The 23,902-nt window shown below is 48.4% G+C and overlaps 2 protein-coding genes across 3 annotated transcripts in view; both read left to right on the top strand.

Annotated features, from left to right (window-relative positions):
* Window positions 1–11,681, top strand: part of USP4 (ubiquitin specific peptidase 4) — a 55,079-nt gene extending 43,398 nt beyond the window's left edge. Inside the window, exons 17-22 of one of the 2 annotated variants that reach the window (XM_049777331.1) lie at window positions 1,911–1,981; window positions 2,933–3,051; window positions 3,314–3,463; window positions 6,039–6,142; window positions 10,026–10,114; window positions 11,111–11,681. In XM_049777331.1, coding sequence (XP_049633288.1) covers window positions 1,911–1,981; window positions 2,933–3,051; window positions 3,314–3,463; window positions 6,039–6,142; window positions 10,026–10,114; window positions 11,111–11,272 — 695 coding nt within the window. In that variant the 3' untranslated portion in view covers window positions 11,273–11,681. The other variant, XM_049777332.1, reaches the window with a different exon arrangement.
* A 1,497-nt stretch (window positions 11,682–13,178) lies between these two features.
* Window positions 13,179–18,421, top strand: C7H3orf62 (chromosome 7 C3orf62 homolog). Its single transcript, XM_049777413.1, has 3 exons — window positions 13,179–13,570; window positions 16,742–16,833; window positions 18,128–18,421. Exons 1-3 carry the CDS (start codon window positions 13,179–13,181, stop codon window positions 18,391–18,393), a joined length of 750 nt encoding a protein of 249 aa, XP_049633370.1. The 3' UTR covers window positions 18,394–18,421.
* Window positions 18,422–23,902: the final 5,481 nt, after the last annotated feature.

Raw genomic sequence — 23,902 nt, 5'->3', positions numbered from 1 at the left:
ATATCTCACTTTTTTGTTTGTTTTTTTGGTTTTTGGGCCACACCCGTTTGACGCTCAGGGGTTACTCCTGGCTATGTGCTCAGAAATCGCCCCTGGCTTGGGGGGACCATATGGGACGCCGGGGGATCGAACCGCAGTCCTTCCTTGGCTAGCGCTTGCAAGGCAGACACCTTACCTCTAGCGCCACCTTCCCAGCCCCCATATCTCACTTTTTATTGTTTGGGGCCACATCCAATAGCCTTGGAGGATTACTCCTGGCTCGCCTCTCAGAAATTGCTCCTGGCAGGCTTGGCGACCATATGGGATACCGGGGATTGAACATGGGTCAGCCTAGTGCAAGGCAAACGCCCTACCCACTCTTCTATTGCTCCAGCTCCCGTGTCTCATTTTTTTGATCACTTCCTGTCTGTGTTCTGGGAACCATAAGTAGTGCTGGGAATCAAACTGTTGAGGTTGATTGTGTGCCTTAAACCCTGTACCTTTCTGGTCCCTGATTAGTTTTTTTGTTTTTTGTTTTGTTTGTTTTTTATTTTTGCCATGCCTATCAGTGCTCAGGGTTACTTTTGACTCTCCACTCAGGAATCACTCCTGGCAGGCTCAGGGGACCATATGGAATACTGGGAATTGAACCCAAGTCTGCCCCTTGCCAGACAAGTTTCCTATCCACTGTACTATGTCTCTGGCCCCTATATTTTAGGTGGGTTTGGGGGTCATACCTGGTGACTCTTGGATTACTCCTGGCTCTGCGCTCAGGAATTTCTGGCTGTGCTTGGGGGATCATATGGGGTATCAAGGATCAAACTTGGGTTGGACATGTGCAAAGACAATTGCCCTAACTGCTATTGGTCCAGCCCCATCTGACTATTGTCTTTTATTTTGCTATCAATTGTGGAAGTATTGGGGTACTAGGGATTTAATTCAAGACCCCCACTTGCAAAGCATGCACTTCAGCCCTGGCTTTTTTTTCCTTTTCTGTTTTTGTTGTTACTATACATCTGTAAATTTTTTGTGTTTATTTTTTTTTGTTTGTTTTTTGAGGGGGGGAGGGAGTTGGGTCACACCTGGTGATGCTCAGGGTTTATTTCTGGCTCTGTGCTCAAAAGTCATTCCTGGCATGATCGAGGGACCATATGGGATGCCAGGATTTGAACCATGTTTCTTCCTGTGTTGGCCCCGTGCAAGGCAAATGTCCTACCTCTGTGCTATCACTTCGCCCCCACTAATTTTTTTTAATTCACGACTTTATTGAGATTTAAAAATCTCTATCTGCTTCTGTGCAGTTCTTTCCTCTTAATGCAACTTCCATCTCTGTAGTATCTACCTGCCTCTCATTCCTCAGCTTTTCACTTTGTCTCTGTCTCTCTGTCTCTCTCTCCTCTTCCCCTTCCAGGCTATGGTCTAGAAAATGCCTCCAGGGGCCACAGAGCCTGTCGAAACATCACTTTGTTTCATCCCAGGTGTCAGGTTTTCATAGGGTTTAAAGCCTGGGACTAAATCTGTTCTTGACAAGTATGCATTTTTTTTTTTTTTTTTTTTTGGTTTTTGGGCCACATCCAGTGATGCTCAGGGGTTACTCCTGGCTGTCTGCTCAGAAATAGCTCCTGGCAGGCACGGGGGACCATATGGGACACTGGGATTCGAACCAACCACCTTTGGTCCTGGATCGGCTGCTTGCAAGGCAAACGCCGTTGTGCTATCTCTCTGGGCCCGACAAGTATGCATTTTTAGTTTCTGTGTGATCAGTGCTTCACTCTTGTGGATGAAATCCTTTCCAGGGATTGCAGGGGTTTAGCATTGCTTTTGACACTAATAATGGGGAAGCAGGTGGTGTCAGGGGCAGATCAGAAGATATTACTACTCTTGTCCCCTCTCTTATTGCTATTAAGTAATGAGTGATTGGTTTTCTGCAGCTCGATCCACGTTGGCCATTGATTGGGATAGTGAGACCCGGAGCTTGTACTATGATGAACAGGAGTCTGAGGTAGGTCACTTGGGATCCTTAGTCATTGAAGTGAGTCATTTTTGCTCTGGTTTAGTAGTAGCTAAACATTTTTTGATTAAGAACCATTGGGCTGGAGAGATAGCACAGTGGTAGGGGATTTGCCTTGAACACAGCCAAACTAGGATGGACCAGCATTACATATGGCCCCCAAGCCTGCCAGGAGTGATTTCTGAGCACAGAGACAGGAGTATCCCCTGAACCTGAGCACTGCCAGGTGTGGGCCAAAAACCAAAAAAAAAAAAAACAAAAAAAAACAAACCACTGAGCCTTTGAGCTGTAGATAGTACAAAAGTTTTGGCGTTTGCCTTGTATGTGGCCAACCTAGGTTCAATCTCTGCCACCCCACACAGTCCCCTGAACATCATTTGGAGTAATTCCTGAACAGAGAGCCAGGAATAACCTCTACATATCACTGGGTGTGAGCCCAAAACTGGAAAATAAAAAAATGAAAACAATACTGGGGTCAAAGAGATAGGATAGCAGGTAGGATGTTTGCCTTGAGTGCAGCTGACCTGGGTTTAATCCCTGGCACCCCATGTTCTTTGAGTACTTCCAGGAGTGATCTTGAGCGCAGAGCCTGGAGTAAGCTCTGAGCACAGCCTGATATGAATCCCCCTCAAAAAAAAAAAAAAAAAATAGGACCAGAGCAATAGTATAGAAAGTATTGCATTTGCCTTGAATTAAGCCAACCTTGGGTTCAACCCCTGGCATTCCTGTGATCCCCAATCCTGCCAGAAATGACTTCTAAGCACAGAGCCAAGCATAATCCCTGAGCACCACCAGGTATGGCCCCCCGAAAAAAAATTTTTAAAATGCTCGAAGATTTTGTGGTTATGTGTGCAGAGGCTCCAGAAAGTACATTGCATTGCTGGTGTGAGGCCTTGACTGTGAGATCTTCTTTCCCAGCAGAATTTTCTTTCTTCCTCGTAGGCCTATGAGAAGCACGTGAGCATGTTGCAGTCGCAGAAGAAGAAGAAGACAGCAGTGGCCCTCAGAGAGTGCATCGAGCTCTTCACCACTATGGAGACCCTTGGGGAACACGACCCCTGGTATGTTGTTCCCACAGTCACCATATGCCCCAAGATCTGCTGGGTCCCTTGCCATTTCCCAGCCCTACAGCATGGGTTTTTCTCTCTGAATTGTGTCTTCCAGTCTAGGACAGCAGTGACCATGCTTTGGAAGGTGGCTTAGAGACCTGTCTGTCCTGAACACTGTTGTCTCACAGGCCACAGTGGGATTGTCACCTGGGTCCCAGATTGTACTGGTTCCTTGCTTCCCCACTGAGTGAAGCTTTCTCTCCTCTCGTTTCAGGTACTGTCCCAACTGTAAGAAACATCAGCAGGCCACAAAAAAGTTTGACCTGTGGTCTTTGCCCAAGATACTGGTGGTCCACCTGAAACGTTTCTCCTACAACAGATACTGGAGAGACAAGCTTGACACTGTTGTGGAATTCCCAATCAGGTGGGCCCTGGCAGTGTGATCAGGAACATTGAGAAGCAGGTTGAGGGGCTGGAGCAGTGGTGCAAGCAATAGGACATTTGCCTGGCATGCACTAACCTAGGACAGACCGCAATTCGATGCCCCCGGCATCCCATATGGTCCCCCAAGCCAGGAGCGTTTTCTGAGCGTATACCCAGGAGTAACCCATGAGCATCACCGGGTGTGGCCCCCCAAACCCAAAAAGAAATAAAGAGAAAAAAGCAGGTTGAATATCTATGTACCGGTTGGCAGAAGATTCTGCCACAAGGTTCTTCTGTATTAGCCTGTGTGTGGCTGGGCTCTGGGAGGCCAGATGCTGGCTCCCCTCACCTCCTCATCCTCCACATCTGGGGAAAGATTCTCTGATCGGAGTATTTCCCCCTTCATTTCCCTTACACCTCGTAATGAGTTGGTGTTCCTGAGGGCCTGAGCTCAGGGGAGCTGGACGAAACAAAGCTGCTCTTCCTTGCCTTAAGTAAGGCAACCAGAATCATCTATGAGGTCCTGAGGTGCCACAGTCTTGTTCTTTCTTTTTTCCCCCAGAATAACCAGCCATCTACTAAATATCAGGTCTAGAATATCAAATTTTTACCACAGATATTTAGGGGTTTTGTACAAACTTTATCCATTTTCGTTTTGTTTCATTTTATTTATTTATTTTTATAAAAAAATTTTTTTATGGTTTTTAGGCCACATCCGGTAACGCTCAGGGTTTACTCCTGGCTATGTGCTCAGAAATCACTCCTGGCTTGGGGGATCATATGGGACTCTGGGGGATCGAACCACAGTCCGTCCTAGGCTGGCGCACACAAGGCAGATGCCTTACACCCTGCGCCACCACTCTGACCCCTATTTTATTATTATTTTTGATAATATCTTTTTTTTTTTTTTTTGTGGTTTTTGGGTCACACCCGGCAGTGCTCAGGGTTTATTTCTGGCTCCAGGCTCAGAAATTGCTCCTGGCAGGTACGGGGGACCATATGGGACGCCGGGATTTGAACCGATGACCTCCTGCATGAAAGGCAAATGCCTTACCTCCATGCTATCTCTCCGGCCCCTATTTTTGATAATATCTTTATTTAAGCACCATGATGACGCATATGTTTGTAGTTGGCTTTCAGTTATAAATAAGAACACACACAGTTATAAAAAAGAACACACACACCATACACACAGTTATAAAAAAGGATACACACACACACACCCCATGGTCTTGTTTTCAAGGTGAGACAAGACTGCATATGAGGAGCCAGAGCTGTGGCACAGTAGTAGGGCGTTTGCCTTGCACGTGGCTAACTTAGGACGGACCGCTGTTCGATCCCCCAGTGTCCCGTATGGTCCCCCAAGCCAGGAGCGATTTCTGAGTGCATAGCCAGGAGTAACCCCTGAGCGTCACTGGGTGTGGCCCCAAAACAAAAACAAGACCGCATCTGAGATAACACTGGCTGTTTTGCACAGGACCCAGGGTTCAGAGTATCATTGGCACAGTAAAATAAGTCCACAATTTAAGGTTGTTGCACATAATGTGAATTCTTAAAAGCTGTGTGGAGGAGGTTGGGTGGATCAAATAATATATATTATTGGAGGAACTTAAGTAGTGGTGGCATTCATGATATATTCCTGTATGTTTTGGAAGTTTGAAAATTTTTTTTTTTTTTTTTTTTTGGTTTTTGGGCCACACCCGGCGGTGCTCAGGGGTTACTCCTGGCTGTCTGCTCAGAAATAGCTCTTAGCAGGCACGGGGGACCATATGGGACACCAGGATTCGAACCAACCACCTTTGGTCCTGGATCGGCTGCTTGCAAGGCAAACGCCACTGTGCTATCTCACCGGGCCCGGAAGTTCGAAAATTTTAAAATGAGGGGATTAAAGTGGAAGGAGAGGTGGCATGCCTGGCAGATGTGAGGCCCTAAGTTTGATCATTGGCACCACATGGCTCACTCAAGCATATAGTCTGTGTCTCCAAGCAGTGCTGAGGTGCCAGGCCGAGGCCTGCCTTGCTAGGTCAAGAACTGTTGGCAGTTGTCTTGCTCTTCCCCTCCCCTTTTCAAAGTTTTGTAAAAAGCAAAAAGCATTCTGGAGCCTGTTTTGGCTTTTATTTTATTTTACTTACTTTCAGTTTTTGGGCCACACTTGGCAGTGCTCAGGGTTTACTCCTGGCTCTGTGCTCAGAAATCACTCCTGGCAGGCTCGGGGACCATATAGGATGCTGAGGATCGAACCCAGGCCTGTCCTGGGTCAGCCACATGCAAGGCAAATGCCCTACTGCTGTGCTATCGCTCCTGCCCCTGGTTTATGTTTCTATGGTAATTTGTTTCTCTACGGTTGATGCAGCCTGTTGTCTGGTCCCAAAGTCCCAAGGCCTTTCTTACCATTGGGTGTGGGGTGTTTCAGAGCAAGAACCCTGGACCCCATGGACCACGACCTATTCATTCTTTCTCCGTGTTTTTATTCCTCCCTTTTTGCTAGCATGTTCCATAAAAGGGGTTGCTGATTCTTCTGGGTTCTTTCTCTGAGTGAGACAAATTTAAGAGTGACTTTTGTGTTTTGTGTTCAGAGGTCTGAACATGTCCGAGTTCGTCTGTGACCGGTCAGCAAGGCCATATGTGTATGATCTCGTTGCTGTATCCAATCATTATGGAGCCATGGGGGTTGGCCACTGTAAGTATAGGTACCTGCTTTCTTATTTTAGGGGGATCTTCCTAAGCTACTCTGGAGTTTGGAGCCCACCAGCAATCTTTGATCAACAAGGCCAGGGACCTTGAGAGTTCATGCTAATCATAGATGTTAAGTATAGCTAGACAGGCCTCAAGTTTCAGTCTTTCTATTGTTGCCCCTCCATTCTTATCATTTTAATTTTTAAGTTTCATATGTTTTCTCCAATAATCCCACTTCTGAGACTTAATTATATCTTTCTGTTCATAACCCTAAAATATTATTGTCTGCTTGGTGGATGGGCCCATCCATATGAAAGAAAAAGAATGGCCGGAGCAATCGAATAGCGAGTGGTGTGTTTGCCTTGTATGCGGTTGACCCAGATTTGATTCCTGGCATCCCATATGGTCCCCCAAACCTGCCAGGAAAAGTATCTGAGCACAGAGCCAGGAGTATCCCCTGCGTGCCACTGGGTATAGCCCCAAAACCAAAAAATAAAGAGTGAGAGAGAAAAGAAAAGAACACTGTGCTCTAGGGACTGTAGTGTTAGCACAGCAGCTAGGGTGCTTGTCTGAACACAGCCGATGTGGGTTCGATTCCCAGCATCCCCTATGAACTCCCTGAGCCTGCCAGGAGTGATTGTTGAAAACAAATCCGAGTAAATCCTGAGCATCTCTGGGTGTGGCCCCAAAACTTAAAAAAAAAAAAAAAAAAAAAAAAAGAACAGTATACTCTTTCTTGTTTTTGTTTTTGCTGCCATGCCTGGCAACAGTGCTCAGGCCTTACTCCTAGTAAGGAATCACTCCTGGCGGTACTCAGAATTGAGTCCAGTCGACTCCATGAAAGGCAAGCACCCTACCTGCTGTGCTGTCACTCCAGGCCCCCCCCCCCCCCCCGAGTATTTGATGGAACCAGTGGAAATTGCTGCACAACTGCATTGTTATCCAAGTGATAACACAACAGTGGCAGTGTGTGTTTTGCATGCAGGAGGCTCAGCTTCAGCCTCATGACAGACAAAAGGGATGGGGAATGTGAAAGGAGATGACAAAATGTCATTTTACTTTTAATTTTTGCTCTATTCCACTGAATTTCTATTAGGTACACTTTTTGTTGTTGTTGTTGTTTTCTTTTTAGTTTTTGGGCTATACCCAGTGGTGCTCGGGTTAGAAATCACTCCTGGGCCCGGAGAGATAGCACAGCGGTGTTTGCCTTGCAAGCAGCCGATCCAGGACCAAAGGTGGTTGGTTCGAATACCGGTGTCCCATATGGTCCCCCGTGCCTGCCAGGAGCTATTTCTGAGCAGACAGCCAGGAGTCACCCCTGAGCACCGCTGGGTGTGGCCCAAAAACCAAAAAAAAAAAAAAAAAAGGATGATCTTCCCTTTTCATCAGAGTGCTCAGAAGCCCCCTCAATTCTTCAGTAGCTGCAACTTGACCACATAGCTACTTCTGACTATAGGAGAAGTTGGGAAATAGGGGCTGGAGCAATAGTTACAGCGGTTAAAACACTTGCATATGTCTGGCCGGTTTCAGTCCTCAGAGTCCAGTGTGGTCCTGAGTGCTGCCAGGAGTAACCCTGAGAACTGGCAAGTATGGCCCAAAATAAATAAATAAAATAAAGTCAGGAAATAAAAATTGAGACTGAAAATTTAAGCCATGGTGAAGTGGCAGTTTATAGTTTCATCACATCATATCCTGCAACACCTTTATTTTTAACCACAGAGTTAATTTTTTTTTTTTCCCTTGGGGTTTTGTGTCTCACCTGGCAGCGCTCAGGGGTTACTCCTGGCTCTACGCTCAGAAATCGCTCCTGGCAGGCTTGGGAGACCATATGGGATGCCGGGATTCGAACCACTGTCCTTCTGCATGCAAGGCAAATGCTCTACTTACATGCTATCTCACCGGTCCCGTTTTATCTACTGTTTAGCATATAAACATCTCATCAACAAGCTCTTAGCTCCCTCTGCCTTAATTTTCTTTTTTTTTTTTTTTTTGGTTTTTGGGCCACACCCGGTGATGCTCAGGGGTTACTCCTGGCTATGCGCTCAGAAGTTGCTCCTGGCTTGGGGGACCATATGGGACACCGGGGGATCGAACCTCGGTCCGTCCAAGGCTAGCGAAGGCAAGGCAGGCACCTTACCTCTTGCGCCACCACCCGGCCCCATGCTTTAATTTTCTCTTCCATCATACCAGTCTGGTTCTGCAGGGTCCATCTTTGGTTCTATAATTGGAACGTCAGGAATGAAAGCTCAGATTTTCCAAATACAGAACAGGGGAACAGGCCCTGGGTCCTCCCGCATCTTTTCGTGTCTTCTTCCCCACCTCTTTATACAAAAGGCATTGCAGTAAGGATTGAATGGGAAATAGTTTACCCACAGAACAGGCTGAGTAGAAGCCAAACCAAATGCCCTTTGATTAGCTCTATAATTAATAGCTCATGTACATTTTATGCTAATTTTAGTTACTAATACCTCCACGAAAATAATCTGGTGTTCTGACTACTTGTATGCTGCATAGGAAGGCAGCTATGTTCACCACTGCAATGCAGTAGGGAAGAGCCAGTAAGAAAGGGTTAGGTGATTGAACTAATAGATAACATCTGAGGATTTTTTTCTTATACTTCTATGACTTGAGAAGATGCATAAATAATAGTCAGGATAAGTGCAGATATTTAACTATATGACTCTTGTGAATAGGTACTTAGTGTGCTGTTACTTAGAGTCTGAGTAGAGCAGAAAGTGGGCAACCACCAAGCTTTCTATTGGAAACAGTATAAAATCAAGATCAGAAATGTTGGCTATGGGAAATTGGGGAATGCTTGGACCACTCAAGGAAATGTTATTCAGTCCCAACATTTTACTTGTTTTTTAAAATTTATGGGGTTTGGGACCACACCTAACAGTACTCAGTACTGCTTCTGGCTCTGCACTCAGGATTTGCTACTGGTGGTGGTTTGAGGAACCATATGGGGTGCTGGGAATTGAACCTGGGTTGGGCATGTGCAAGGCCCTACTCGCTGTGCCCCAAGACTGGCTCCAAGATTCACTGTTTAGAAGGAATATAAATGCAAGACTTCTTGTTTCCGTCCTGCATGCCAATGGTTCAGTGTCTCTTTGTACCAGGATAATCCCTCTAGGCTCCAGAAGCAGTAAGAAGCAAGAGCAGCCATAAGCCTAGGTCAGGTGGGAGAGTTTGACTTGGTGTGTTTGAGAATGGTGTTTTTTTTGAGGGGAGGGGTTGGGTTTTTTGGGTCACACCTGGCGCCACTCAGGAGTTACTACTGGCTCTATGCCCAGAAATCGATCCGGGTAGGCTCAGGGGACCAGATAAGATGGCAGGGACCGAAGCCAGCTGGCCACTTGCAAGGCAAATGCCTTACCTGCTGTGCTATTGCTCTGGCCCCAAAATATCCATTCATTTTATGGATCCTAGCTCTGTCTTATTGCCCAGAGTTATCCTGAAGACTGGCTTGATTTATTTTTAGGGGGGATGTGTGTTATAATTACAGTTTAAACCATATGGTCCCTGATAGTTCTGTCTCCTCTTCCCTCTTCCTCAGAGTGTTTTGAGAAGGAATAGATGAGTTGTCTTTTTTGGTTGTTAGTGTAAATTTATAAATTTTAACATGAAGGGCCAGAGTGATAGGTAGGGCACTTGCCTTGCTCATGACTGACCTAGGTTCAATCCCTGGTACCCCAGAGTCCCAGCTCTACTAGGGTGATTTCCTCCCTGAGCATAGAGCGAGGAATTGGCCTTGAGCATCATCGGGTGTGACTCCAAAACAACAAAAAATGAACCTGAGGCCCTTTGTTATTCCATATTTGGGGAGAAGATGTTATTTAGCACAAGTCTAGCCAATTTAGTGTATTTTTCTGTTGTTGACTTGGCAGACACTGCTTATGCGAAGAACAAACTGAATGGGAAATGGTACTATTTTGATGACAACAACGTGTCCTTGGCCTCTGAGGATCAGATAGTGGTGAGTAGGCCCTGATACCTCCCCTCCCCTTTATGGATCAAAGCTGGGGTGCTCTCTTCCTGCCTGACATCGTCATAGGCCAGAGGGAGTGGGATGCTGTGGGGAGGGTCAGCTTCCTGTTTGTTTTTCTTTTCTTTTCTTTTCTTTTTTTTTGTTTTTTTTGTTTTGTTTTGTTTTTTTTGGGGCACACTCGTTTGATGCTTAGGGGTTACTCCTGGCTAAGTGCTCAGAAATCGCCCCTGGCTTGGGGGGACCATATGGGACGCCTCGGGGATTGAACCGCGGTCCTTCCTTGGCTAGCACTTGCAAGGCAGACACCTTTCCTTTCCTTCCTTCCTTTCTTTCTTTCTTTTTGGCTTTTTTTGGGCCACATCCAGCTTGCAAGGCAAACACCCTACCTCTGTGCTTTCTCTCCGGCCCCTTCTTTTTTTGGGGGGGCCACACTCAGTGATGCTCAGGGGTTACTCTCCTGGCTATGCGCTCAGAAATCGCTCCTGGCTTGGGGGACCATATGGGACGCCGGGGGATTGAACCTCGGTCTGTCCTAGGCTAGCGCATGCATTGCCTTACCGCTTGCACCACCACTCTGGCCCCAGCTTCCTGTTTCTTACAGCTCAGCTTCTTCGAGGCTGGATGTTAAAGGCCACCTGCCTGTCTCCAGGAGCCATCCTAAGAAAAAGGGCTTTGTGGTGGTTCTTATGCATGCATGGTGCAGGGCAGGGTGGCATATTCCTGCAAATTGTGGATGTCAAACATTAGAAGAAAACTATTGGGGCTGGAGAGATAGCATGGAGGTAGAACATTTGCTTTGCATGCAGAAGGACAGTGGTTCGAATCCCAGCATCCCATATGGTCCCCTGAGTCTGCCAGGAGCGATTTCTGAGTGTAGAGCCAGGAGGAATCCCTGAGCACTGCTGGGTGTGACCCAAAAAGAAAAAAAATTAAGTTTCCCAACCAGTGAATGGACTTTCACGAACCTCTTTTTATTTATTTTAGACAAAAGCTGCTTACGTGCTGTTTTACCAGCGTCGAGATGATGAATTTTATAAGACACCTTCACACATGAATTTTCCTGGATCTTCGGATGGAGGAATGAGGCCCAGTAGCTCACAGCAGGGCTTTGGGGAGGACGAGGCGTGCAGCATGGATACCAACTGATGCGGCCACCCCGCTCACCTGTGTCATCCCCAGGGAACACCTGTGACACTCTGAAGACTGTAGTATTCGGTCTAAAAACCAGATGAGAAAATTCCCTTTTATGAGTGGAAGAAAAAAAATGCCCTGTTTGCTCAGAAGGTTTTCTTTTTCTTAAATAGGTGGTGAGAAATTTCTTTAAGGCCTATTGAGCTGCAGAAGGGGGTTGGGAGTGGGAATGTACGATGCAGCAATGACTGATGAATTCCAGAGAACGGAGAGAGACACTGTAGTGGAGAACGGGACAGCCAAAAACACACCTGTGCTGGCCGTGCTGCCTTCCTGGATTTCTCATTCTGGTGCTGACTACTGGTCACCCCAGTAATCTGCCCACATAAACCAAGCTTCAAGTAAACTACATGTCCCCCTTTCCCTTGCTGTGCACTGAGCCAGGTTTCTGATTCCCTCCAATTTAGTCTCTAAGGCCACACCCACTTTTCTTTCTGTCTTTTTTTTACTCCTGGCTATGTGCTCAGAAATCGCCCCTGGCTTGCGTGGACCATATGGGACCCCGGGGATCGAACCGAACCGCGGTCCTTCCTACGCTAGCTAGTGCTTGCAAGGCAGATACCTTACTTCTAGCGCCACCTTTCTGGCCCCTTTCTGTCTTTCTTTTGGTGGGGGGATCACACCAGGTGGCGCTCAGGGGTTGCTCCTGGCTCTGAGCTCAGAAATCACTCCTGGCCGGCTCTGGGGACCATACGGGATGCCAGGATTCAAACCACCTTCCGCCCTGGGTCAGATGCATGCAAGGCAAATGCCCTACCTCTGTGCTACCTCTCTGGCCTCCACTTATTTTTCTTTTGGGGCCTATGAGGCTCAGGGCTCACTCCTGGAGGAGCTGGGAGCTATAAGGTACCAGGTGGAACCAGTGTGCAAGGCAGATGCCTTAACCCAGGTACTCTGACCTATTTGAATTCTCTTAGAATTTCCCATCTTCTTCCTTCCAGTGAAAGGGAGATACTTGGTGTAAGATTTCTGCAACCTAGTGGTTCTGTTTTTGCTTTCCTTTTATACCCCACAGGTGCTCAGTTCTGCCCACAGTGCCATGGCTCTGGCCCTCAGCCTAGTCGTTTTGTTTTTGGATATTTGGGCCCCACCTAGCAGTGCCCAGGAGTTACTCCTGGCTCTGCACTCAGAAATCACTCCTGGCAGGCTCAGGGGACTATATGGGATGCCGGGATTCAAACCGGGGTTTGTCCTGTATTGGCTGCGTGCAAGGCAAACGCCTTAAAGCTGTGCTATCCCTCCGGCCCCTGCCGAGTCGTTTTGTAACATCCCCTTCTTTGAATTGACATCCAGGGGATCTATCTACATGGATCTCTCATTCCAACACTGCCTCACTCTACACCGAACTGCTGTGACCTGTGTCCCACTCCCCCCAGTCCTTGCCAGCTCAGGAGACGTGGTGGGGTCGTCTGGTGGCCCCTTCCCCACTCTCCTGGTGGGCTGGGGCCTTTGCCACCACCACCTGGTCGCAAGCTCCTTCCTGATGCCACCCTACCAGGGAGGCAGGCCAGGCCCTGGCAGGCGGGTGGAGATGGGGCCAAGCCAGCCCTGACCTTTAACCCGAGGGGGGGAGGGGGGAGTCGTGGGCTTGCGCGCGGGCCAGGGGCTCGACCGACCGACCGTTGGTGGCCACGCTGTGGGTGAGGACCGGGCCATGGACTCCGGCCTGGGAGGGTGGCCGGCCTTGGGGTGCGGGAGGTGGGTCTGTGAACCCAGGGGTCGGGTCCGATCGTTGTGGGGGGCCTGTGCGACTTTGGGGGGCTGCCCGGTCCTCCCTGCCCTTCCCTCCTCCCCCGGCCCCCCAGCCCTGAGCGTTTCCATTGTGTTGCATGGCAAAGACGCGGCCGATCGCTTCGGGGCGATGTCCGAGAAGCTGAAACGATGCAGGAAGGCGCTGACGGCGGCCATCGACCGGGCCTTCGAGGGGGCGGCCCAGGGGGGCTCCGTCCGGCAGGGCCTGGGGCTGGGGCCGGGGCTGGACGTCGCCCCGCCCGGCTTCTCGCTCCCCCTGCACCGGCTGCACTGCAGGAGGCATCCGCCGGCACCCCCGGGGTCCCCCGAGAACGCGAACGCGGGCCCCGGCCTCGCCCCCAGCTACGGCCCGCTGAGCGCCAAGCCGCACGCCTCGTGCCCCCCACGGAGGCCTCTGGCCAGCAGGGAGAACGTGCTGCTGCACCCCTCCGTCGGGACCCCCGAGCCCCACTTCTGGAGAGCGGCGGGAGATGGGGAGAGCTGGAGGAAGGACGGCCTAAGGTGATTCCAGGAGGGTCCTTTGGCAGTGGACGTTAGGGAGGCCCCTGTGAACGAAGGGACCAGCCGTGACGCCCCACTCGACGCCCCTGGGGAATCAGGCATGCTTCAGAATCTCACACACACACACACCCATCATCAGGCTTCAGAATCTCTCATACACACACATATACACACACACACACACCCATCATCAGGCTTCAGAATCTCTCATACACACACACACACAAATTTTTTTTTTGGGGGGGGCCACACCCAGCAGTGTTCAGGGGTTACTCCTGGCTGTCTGCTCAGAAAAAGCTCCTGGCAGGCACGGGGGACTCTATGGGATGCCAGGATTCGAACCAACCACCTTAGGTCCTGGATGCTGCTGTGCTATCTCTTCGTCCCCCCTCCCCAACACACACACAATGTGAGCGTGGGTTTTGAGTGGCACACTGGTCATGAAAATCTCTTGCAGTACTTGAAGGGTTAATGAATAATGTTCACTTCAAAATTGTGTGTATGAGAGAGAGAGAGAGAGAGAGAGAGAGAGAGAGAGAGAGAGAGAGAGAGAGAGAGAGAGAGAGAGAGAGAGATCTGCCACATTTTTAACTTATGCCTCAAACTTTTTTTGTTGAGAGGTGGTCACTATGCAGCAGTACTTGGCTCACTGCTGGCTTTGCACTCAGGGATCACTCCTGGAGATGCATTGTGCATCCTATGGATGCTGTGATGTGCCACTGTACAATCTAGCCAACCCTAGAAATAAAATTCTTTTGAGGGGCCGGAGAGATAGCATGGAGGTAAGGCGTTTGCCTTTCATGCCGGAGGTCATCGGTTCGAATCCCGGCATCCCATATGGTCCCCTGTGCCTGCCAGGAGCAATTTCTGAGCCTGGAGCCAGGAATAACCCCTGAGCACTGCCGGGTGTGACCCAAAAACCATAAAAAAAAAAAATTCTTTTGAGGGGGCCATGCCAGGCAATGTCAGGATTTACTTCTGGCTTTATGCTCAGAGATTACTCATGGTGCTCAGGGGACCATAAGAATATCAAACTGGGGCCCGGAGAGATAGCACAGCGGCGTTTCCCTTGCAAGCAGCTGATCCAGGACCAAAGGTGGTTGGTTCGAATCCCGGTGTCCCATATGGTCCCCCGTGCCTGCCAGGAGCTATTTCTGAGCCGACAGCCAGGAGTAACCCCTGAGCATTACCAGGTGTGACCCAAAAACCAAAAAAAAAAAAAAAAGAATATCAAACTGAAGGGGCCGGAGAGATAGCATGGCGGTAAGGTGTTTGCCTTGCATGCAGAAGGTCGGTGGTTCAAATCCCGGCATCCCATATGATCCCCCGAGCCTGCCAGGAGCGATTTCTGAGCATAGAGCCAGGAGTAACCCCTGAGCGCTGCCAGGTGTGACTCCCCCCCCCCCCAAAAAAAAAAGTCAAACTGAGGGACTGGAGTGATAGCACAGCAATAGGGCATTTGCTTTGCACACAGCAGATCTGAATTCGATTCCAGGCATCCCATATGGTCCCCTGAGCCTGCCGGGGTGATTTCTGAACACAGAGCCAAGAGTAATTCCTGAGCACCACTAGGTGTGGCCCAAAAACAAAACAAAAAGAATGTCAAACTAAACCCCAGTTGGCCCACTGTGCTATAGCCCTGGCCCCAAACAGATCTTTATCCTAGTGTCAATTGCTTCACTGGGGAAAAAGTCTAAATGGATTCCAGGTCCTACTTCTTGGCTGATTAGTTTCTGTTCCCTTCCTCTACCCAGAACTTTTTAGATTATTCGAGTTAAGTTCTCAGATCTTTTTCTTTGGGGGTTGGGGGGTGCAGGGTGTGGGCCACACCCGGTGACGATCAGGGATTACTCCTGGCTACAAGCTCAAAAATCACTCCTGGTTTAGGGGACCATATGGGACACCAGGGGATGGAACCGGGGGATGGAACCGTGGTCCATCCTAGGTTAACTCGTGCAAGGCAAATGCCCTACTGCTCTGCGCCACTGCTCCAGCCCCTTCTCAAATCTTTTCTACCTTGATCTGGGACAGGGATGATCATAAAATAAAATTAATATATTTTTCTTCTTTTTTTTTTTTTTTTTGTTTTTGGGCCACACCCGGCTGCACTCAGGGGTTACTCCTGACTGTCTGCTCAGAAATAGCTCCTGGCAGGCACGGGGGACCATATGGGACACCGGGATTCGAACCAACCACCTTTGATCCTGGATTGGCTGCTTGCAAGGCAAACACCGCTGTGCTATCTCTCCGGGCCCATATTTTTCTTCTTGTTAGGGTCACACCTGGCGGTGGTCCTCGGGTTACTCCTGGCTTGCACTCAGGAATTACTCCTGGTTGAACCAGGGAGCCATAAGGTTATGCCAGGTGCAAGGTTGGCCTGGTGCAAGGCAAAACACCCTGTGCTAGTACCCACAGTAATAGCATTCTGGCTCCCATAGACTAAGTCTACCTCAGGATGACTTGCACTTGAATGTGGTCTAATTTATTCATACCGCAGCATGTTAATAGTGCTGCCATCTTGGTGTTTGCCATCCCATAGGCAGAGAATGAGAAATTAATATAACAGATTGAACATTGCCAGTATTTTTCTGGCACCACTCACTGTCTGTCATGCTCTTGAGTCATAAATTCAATGCTGTTAGTTAACCACACTAATCTAGCACTTTCCATCATTTCTCTCCCATCTTCAGTGACAATTGAGTCACAAGTAATTTTGTGATTAAAATAATCTAAAACTGGGTTTCTGGGTTGAGCCATAGCACAGCAAGTAGGATATTTGCTTTGCACATGGCTGGCCCAGGTTTGATCCCCAGCATCCCGTATGGGTTAGTCCCCTGATTCTGCCAGAATTGACTTCTGAACACAGCCAGGAGGAACCTCTGAGTGCTGCTGGGTGTGTCACCAAAGCACAAAAAGCAAAAGACAAAAAAACTGGGCCTAAGCAATATTACTGTGGGAAAGGCACTTGCCTTTGCATGCTGCCAGCCTGGGTTTGATCCCCATCATCACATATGGTTTCCTGAAGAATCCCTGAGCACAGAACAAGTAGAATGCCCTGAGCACCACTTGGGTGTGGCCCCAAAATAAATTGATATAAACCTGATTGTTACCTTCGATATTTGCTTGAAAGAATATCTAATTAATTTTATTTTGGGGTGGGGCGGGCTACAGGAGAGATATGGATAAAGATTTGAAGGTTGATTCAAATATGCCTCTCAGCAATTCTAGTCAAGAGGTCGCAAAGGATCTGCTTGATATGATCGGTGAGTAGAGAGCCATTCTTGAAGGACAAGCCTGTTAGTCACTCACTCCCTGTCACCAATCATCCTTGGTGAGAAAACCAAAATAGATTTGTTTTGCTGGTGACAGGTTCTGTGCTGAGAGAGCCTGGAGGAGTGGCAGTGACACTACCAGGTCATTTTATAAGTGACTCATTGCAGCACATCCCTAGTGGCAAGTCCCAGACACCCCAGGACTTGGTGATTCAACTTAAGAGAAAGCATGACATAAGCAAAGAGGAGAAGAGAGGGGTGGAGATTGGGGTGCAGAAGGATAGGGAGTAAACTAAGATTAAAAGGAAAATACAGGGGCCAGAGAGATAGTTCAGTGGATAGGGCACTTGCCTTGCACGAGGCTGTCCTAGGTAACATCACCAACATTCCATTATCTGGGCACATTACCAGGTGTGATAAAATAAACAAGGGAGGCTGGAGAGATAGCATGGAGGTAAGGCATTTGTTTGCCTTGCATGCAGAAGGATGGTGGTTCAAATCCCGGCATCCCATATGGTCCCCGGAGTCTCCCAGGAGCAATTTCTGAGCATAAAGCCGGGAGTAACCCCCGAGCATTGCTGGGTATGACCCATAAAAACAAAAAAAGAGGGGGCTTGAGAGGTAGCGCTAGAGATAAGGTGTCTGCCTTGCAAGCACTAGCCAAGGAAGGACTGCGGTTCGATCCCCCAGCGTCCCATATGGTCCCCCCAAGCCAGGGGCAATTTCTGACTGCTTAGCCAGGAGTAACCCCTGAGCATCAAATGAGTGTGGCACAGAAACCAAAACAAACAAACAAAAAAGAAAACAAAAAGAAATTAAGAATGGGGCCGGGCGGTGGCGCAAGAGGTAAGGTGCCTGCCTTGCCAGCACTAGCCTAGGACGGACCGCGGTTCGATCCCCCGGTGTCCCATATGGTCCCCCAAGCCAGGAGCGACTTCTGAGCGCATAGCCAGGAGTAACCCCTGAGCGTTACCGGGAGTGGCCCAAAAACCAAAAAAAAAAAAAAAAAAAAAGAAATTAAGAATGTTTATTTTGTTTATTTTGGGTCACACCTGGAAGTGAGTTCTTAGAAGTTACTTCGGGCTCTGTATTCAGGGATCACTCCTGGTGAGCTTGGGGGACTCTAAGGGGTACAGAGTTTGAACTTGGGTTGGCTCTATGCAAGGCAGTCCCTGCCTACTGTCCTATCTCTCCAGTCTCACTTTATGCCTCTTTAACCTTATGGCAAATTTCCTTCTGAAACTCTCACCAGGCCAATTAAAGTGAATGTTTTTATTTTTTTCAGACCATACAAACATCCGAACTATTGAAGAGCTGGCTGGAAAACTTGAATTTGAAAATGAATTGAACCGTGTGTGTGGCCACTGTGAAGATTCACCCTTCAAGGATGAGGCGTGGGCACTGCTGGTGGATGAGAGTCCACAGAAGGTCTTGGAGGCTGAGCCCAGGGGCCTCAAGCCGGCCTTCGATGATCACAACATTGTGGAGACTGTGCTGGACTTGGAAGAAGACTACAATTTGATGACCTCTTTTAAGTACCAGATTGACTAAGGGCTGTGGCCTCAGTGGGATTCTTGGCACCAGGAGTGCGGCTGGGCCTCTGTGCAAATGGTGAGGTGGTTGTTGCAAAGTGTTGGCAGGATCTGATTTTCCCCCTTTTCCATTTGTGGTTCCCTTTTAACAGAGGGCCCACTTTGTTTATTCTGTTACTTTGAAATGTTTAATATTGATTTTTTTTCTCATTTTATATCTTGAATGAGGGATTTTTTTTGAGTTTTATGCCTTTTTAAAATAAAGTGATTATACAAGACTGGTGGGCTCCTACTGTGTATCTTTGGTTTCATTTTCATGGGTTCCTGGAAAGTGCTGGGGCCACATTCACGGAGGCCTTTGTATATACAACCCAAGCCCAATCCCCTCCCATGCCAGTGTATCATGGCAGAGAGGGTCTGGCTACACTCTGGCCCTTGCTTCTTGCTTCTATTGCACAAGGCTCCTTTTCCTTGAAGGCCTAGGGTTCCATGTGGTTCCCATAGCAGCGACCCTTCTGAAATAAGATGGGGAGTTGTGGGGCCAGGCCTGCACATCTGATGTCAGCACAATGTCAGCAGAGGTCTAGAGGCTTGGTTCTATGGGTTCCTTCATCGGCTAAATTAGCAATGATTGATAGCTCCCTGGAACCCTCCTGGGTTCACAGAGGAATGTGGGGGTGAGGACACTGCCAAAGTGGCTGTTTGTAGAATCTAAATCCCAAACAAGGAGTAGGGGAAGAAGGCTGTGGAGGGAGGCGGTGGACCTGCTTCACCACGGTCTGGTAGGTTTTTTTTTGTTTTTGTTTTGTATTTTGGGTGATGCTCAGGGGTTTCTCCTGGCTATGTGCTCAGAAATCACTCCTGGCTCGAGGGGACCATTCGGGATACCGGGGATCGAACTGTGGTCCATCCTAGGTTAGTGCGTGCAAGACAAATGCTCTACTGCTTGTGCCACCATTCCAGCCCCAGGGTCTGATAGATTTTCATGATTTACTTTGTCAGCGAAACTTCCCTTGGGGGTGTCTGGAACTGCCCTGCCTGAGCTGGTGGGATCCTCCTCTGGGCCCAGCAGAAGGTTCCTTCCCCCAGGCTACCTCACTCTCAGTCCCAACAACCATCCTCTCAGCAAACACCCCAACTTTGAAGAGGAGGGACAGGAACCAGGAGGAGCAAGAAGCACCCTGGAGTCCTCAGCTCCCCTGCAGAAGCAGGGGTGGGTTGTCTGATTGGAGAAGTGACTAACTGTAAAAGGGCAAAACAAAGAAAACGCTGTCTGATGTCACTCACACGTGGCACAGAGAACAAAACCAACTAGAAGTGAATATTTGGGCTCTAAGACCAGTCAGTAGTCCAGAAGGGAAGGAAGAGAGCAGCCATGTGTGGTGACAGATAGAGCCAGAGGTAGCCTAGAGGCACAATGATTTTCAATGATGCTCCTCAGAACCTCACTCACTGCTCTTCCGGTGTTACTTTAGTCAGAAGTAGATCACAAGCTGGTCTCAAAGCTCCATGTGTAAATAATATTTGTGCTGATATGGGTACTCATCAGGGAGAAGGTGAATTAAACCCCAGAACCTCTCAACCCTCCCCCCAATGTGGTCCTTTTCGGTGAGTCAGGCTTAGTGATGCACTTTCAAGGGCTGGAGTTAAAAGGAGAAAATCTGGGGACCAGAGTGGTGGCAAAGCGGTAGGATGTTTGTGGTTCGATCCCCTGGCATCCCATATGGTCCCTAAGTCAGGAGCGATTTCTGAGCGAAGAGCCAGGAGTAACCCCTGAGCATCACTGGGTATGGCCCACAAACAAACAAACAAACAAACAAAAATTTTCTCTGGGGAAGTCTAGAGACTATGTTGGTCAAGACAAACCTTGACTGGGGCATTTTCTACTTCCCTGATTAGTATTCAACACATTAAAAATGGGACTAGGGGGCCAGAGTGATAGCACAGCGGTAGGGCATTTGCTTTGCTGACCTGGGTTCGATCCCTGGCATCTCATATGGTCCCCTGCTGCGGACTGTTTTATCCTGATGAGATAAAAAGTTCCTAAGCATAACCTTAGTGAGTTCATTTTCCCACTGGAAGTCAAGCGGGAGCACGAAGAGGCGAATATGGAATAATGAATTTTGAAATATGAAATGAATGAGACCACACAGAATGCATGGGGACTTGCGTCTAGAAAGACGAAGACAAATTTATTTTTTGAGCTGGGTAGCTTTTAAAGGTTGAGGTTTGGAATGCAGGGTGTAATTTTTGACATCAAAGAAAGTGGGAGATGGTTAGGGAAACAGAATGAAAGACTATGGCTAAAATTTGCATATTAAAGAACCGATACTGAAGGTGAAAAAAAGTTTTGTTTTGGGTTAGCTTTGTTTTGGGTAAGTAGGAGAAACCAGGTAATTTTCAGGGAAGTGGGAAGAGAGAGAAATGTTTTAGAGTTTTGGGGAAAAACTGAAAATTGCTTTACCATGAGCTAAGTTTTGGGAAAAACATGATCTTGGCGCCAAAGTAGCAAAGATCACAAGAGCTGGTCAGTGGGAGACTTTTGGCGGGATTTGTACTGTCCTCCTTTGTTAGAAAGAATTACTAAGGCCTGATTTCTAATATTGGTCAAAAATAAAGAGAGAGATAGTTACAGCCACATATTAGAATTATGGCCAAACAATCCACGCAAAGGATCAACTGATTTTGACTGCTCTAAGCGGGCCTTTTTGACAAATAATTCTTTTTCAGGAGTGCAACACTTTTCTGATGTGTGTGCCCTTCCTGAGTGGGGCGCAACAGTCCCCCAGCTTTCCAGGAGTGATTTCTGAGTGCAGAGCCAATAGTAACCCTTGAGCACTGCCTGGTATGGCCTCAAAACAAAACAGATGGGACTGCAAAGTCTGCATTCAGGAATCATGTTTTTTTTTGTTTGTTTGTTTTTGGGCCACACCCTGTGACGCTCAGGGGTTACTCCTGGCTATGTGCTCAGAAGTTGCTCCTGGCTTCTTGGGGGACCATATGGGATGCCGGGGGATCGAACCGCGGTCCATCCTAGGCTAGCGCAGGCAAGGCAGGCACCTTACCTCCAGCGCCACCGCCCGGCCCCAGGAATCATGTTTTTAATCCCTGATGTATCACATGGTCCCCCAAACCTGCCAGAAGCTCTCTTTGAGCACTACTAGGCTGGTCCTCTCTTCTGACGCCAACAAATATAAATATATCTAAAGTGAACACAGTTTTATTTTATGCATTTTTAGTTTTTAGGCCACCTGGTGGTGCTCAGGGGTTACTCCAAGAGGGTTGACTGCATTCTAGGCAAGCACTTAACTTCTGTGACCTCCCTAGATTAGAATTTTTTGTTTTGCTTTGGGGCCACACCTGTCAATGCTCAGGGATTACTCTTGGCTCTTCACTCAGAAATCACCGCTGTGGGCTGGGGTGGTGATGCACATAGGATGCCAGGATAGAATGCAAATCAGCCGTGTGCGAGGCAACTGCCCTAGCCACTATAATCTCTCTCCAGCCGCCTGAATTTACTTATATATAGGGGCCATCCCAGCACTGCATATGGTGCAGAGCCATGCAGTACTGGTGATGGAGCTTATGGCTTTTCTTCATAAGCTAGCTAAGAAACCTGAACTGTATTCCAGCCTAAAAATTGGGTGTATTGTTTGATTTTGTGAAGTGACATCTAGTGTGCTTAGGGCTCTGCACTCAAGGGTCAATCCTTGCTGTTCTCAGGGGACCATGTGGGGTACCAGGGATTGATCCTAGAGCATTTACTTAAAAGGCAAGCAAGCACTTTACCCAGTGTACTTTCTCTCTGGCCTCAAGATTTTTTTTGTTGTTGTTTTGTTTTCTTTTATTTTTTTTATTTATTTTTGTTTTTGTTTTTGGGTCACACCCGCAGTGCTCAGGGGTTATTCCTGGCTCCAGGCTCAGAAATTGCTCCTGGCAAGCACGGGGGACCATATGGGGCACCGGGATTCGAACCGATGACCTCCTGCATGAAAGGCAAACACCTTACCTCCATGCTATCTCTCCGGCCCCTGTACACAATTTCTAAATTGTATCCCTGGCACTGTGCACAGCCTGCATGGCCATCAGAGATCTCCAGCATCACAAGCAAATGTGCAACTTCCACGCTACTCAGAATATGCCATGAAATTCATTGGTTGGAAACATCTTTTTTTGGGGGGTGGGGGTTCACACCTTGTAGCGCCCAGGGGTTACTCTTGGCTCTGATCTCAGAAATCACTCCTGGCAGGCTCAAGGGACCAAATGGAACGCCTGGGATCGAAGCAGAGTCTGTCCTGTTTTGGTTGCATGCAAGGCAAATGCCCTGCCACTGTGCTATGGTCCAGCTTCAGTGGAAACATCTATGGATGTAGCACCTTGGATTGGTGTTTAGAATACTAGTTCTCCATCCCAGGGTGTGTTCTGGTTCTTCCTAACTGCACTGCAACCAAGAGTTATAAGAGCACCATAGCAGAAGTAAATGACCCTGATGAGCACACAACCAAGTATGCAACCCCCAGTTCGCACAACAAAGCAACAAAAAATGAAGGGAAGGGGGACCAGAGCAGTGGCACAAGATAGGGCATTTGCCTTGCATGCGCTGACCTAGGACGGACCGTGGTTCGATTCTCTGGCATCCCATATGATCCCCCAAGCCAGGGGCAATTTCTGAGCTCATAGCCAGGACTCTGAGTGTCACTGGGTATGGCCCACACACACACACACACACACACACACACACACACACTGGGTATGGCCCACACACACACACACACACACACACACACACACACACACACACACACAGAAGGAAGGGAGAGAGAGAGAGAGATCCATGTTTATCTCCACTAGCTCATAGCCAGGAGTAACCCTGAGTGTCACCGGGTATGGCCCAAACACACACACACACTAAAAGAGAAAGAAGGGAGAGAGGGAGAGATCCACGTTTATCTCCACTAGTCAGCCTGGGCATCCCTCACAGGCACTTGCCAAGCTGAGGCCCAGGCATGAAGATTCCACAGGTGCTGAGTCTTACTAAGGGTATTCTAGTGCCAGCAGCTCTTGGCTTCTTAGAGTTGGTTCATCTGAGGGCTTTTGCAGAGGCAGTTGCAAGGAACGGGAACCCAACCCTTGCCTTAGAAGACTGAAATCAGAGGATTTGTTTTTCTGCCTCACCTCGTGGTAGAAGTGATGGGAGAGAGGGGTCAGGAACTCACTGACAGGGCTAGCTCTGCAAAACTGTTAAATAGAATTAGGATTTTCCACAAGTAATTAATTCATCCTGGAAGCTCTGGGTGAGGAGCTCCACTCCTCCACTGGAGACGTTGTTTCAATAAAACTGTCAAGCTGTGAGCCTCTAGCTGCTGACCAATACAGACAATTAGCAGGAAGCTAATTGCCATTCCTAGGTTGACATCTGCTCCTGTCTCCATGTCCCCGGCTCTCTGAGGTAACCTAAAGAGACCTGCCTCCCCTCTCCTGTCTAGGGTTGCCAGCAGATAAGTGCTCCTTGGCCCAGAGCAGGGATT

This window comes from Suncus etruscus, chromosome 7 (genome assembly GCF_024139225.1).
Source record: "Suncus etruscus isolate mSunEtr1 chromosome 7, mSunEtr1.pri.cur, whole genome shotgun sequence".
NCBI lineage: Eukaryota > Metazoa > Chordata > Mammalia > Eulipotyphla > Soricidae > Suncus > Suncus etruscus.
This window is presented reverse-complemented; position numbering and strand designations above follow the sequence as displayed.

Bases quoted from the DNA above. Each gene is read 5' to 3' on its own strand.
- C7H3orf62 (XM_049777413.1), top strand. From the start codon at position 13,179: ATGTCCGAGAAGCTGAAACGATGCAGGAAGGCGCTGACGGCGGCCATC. The intron at 13,571-16,741 runs GTGATTCCAGGA...GGCGGGCTACAG, and splicing joins TGGAGGAAGGACGGCCTAAG to GAGAGATATGGATAAAGATT. The intron at 16,834-18,127 runs GTGAGTAGAGAG...TATTTTTTTCAG, and splicing joins GGATCTGCTTGATATGATCG to ACCATACAAACATCCGAACT.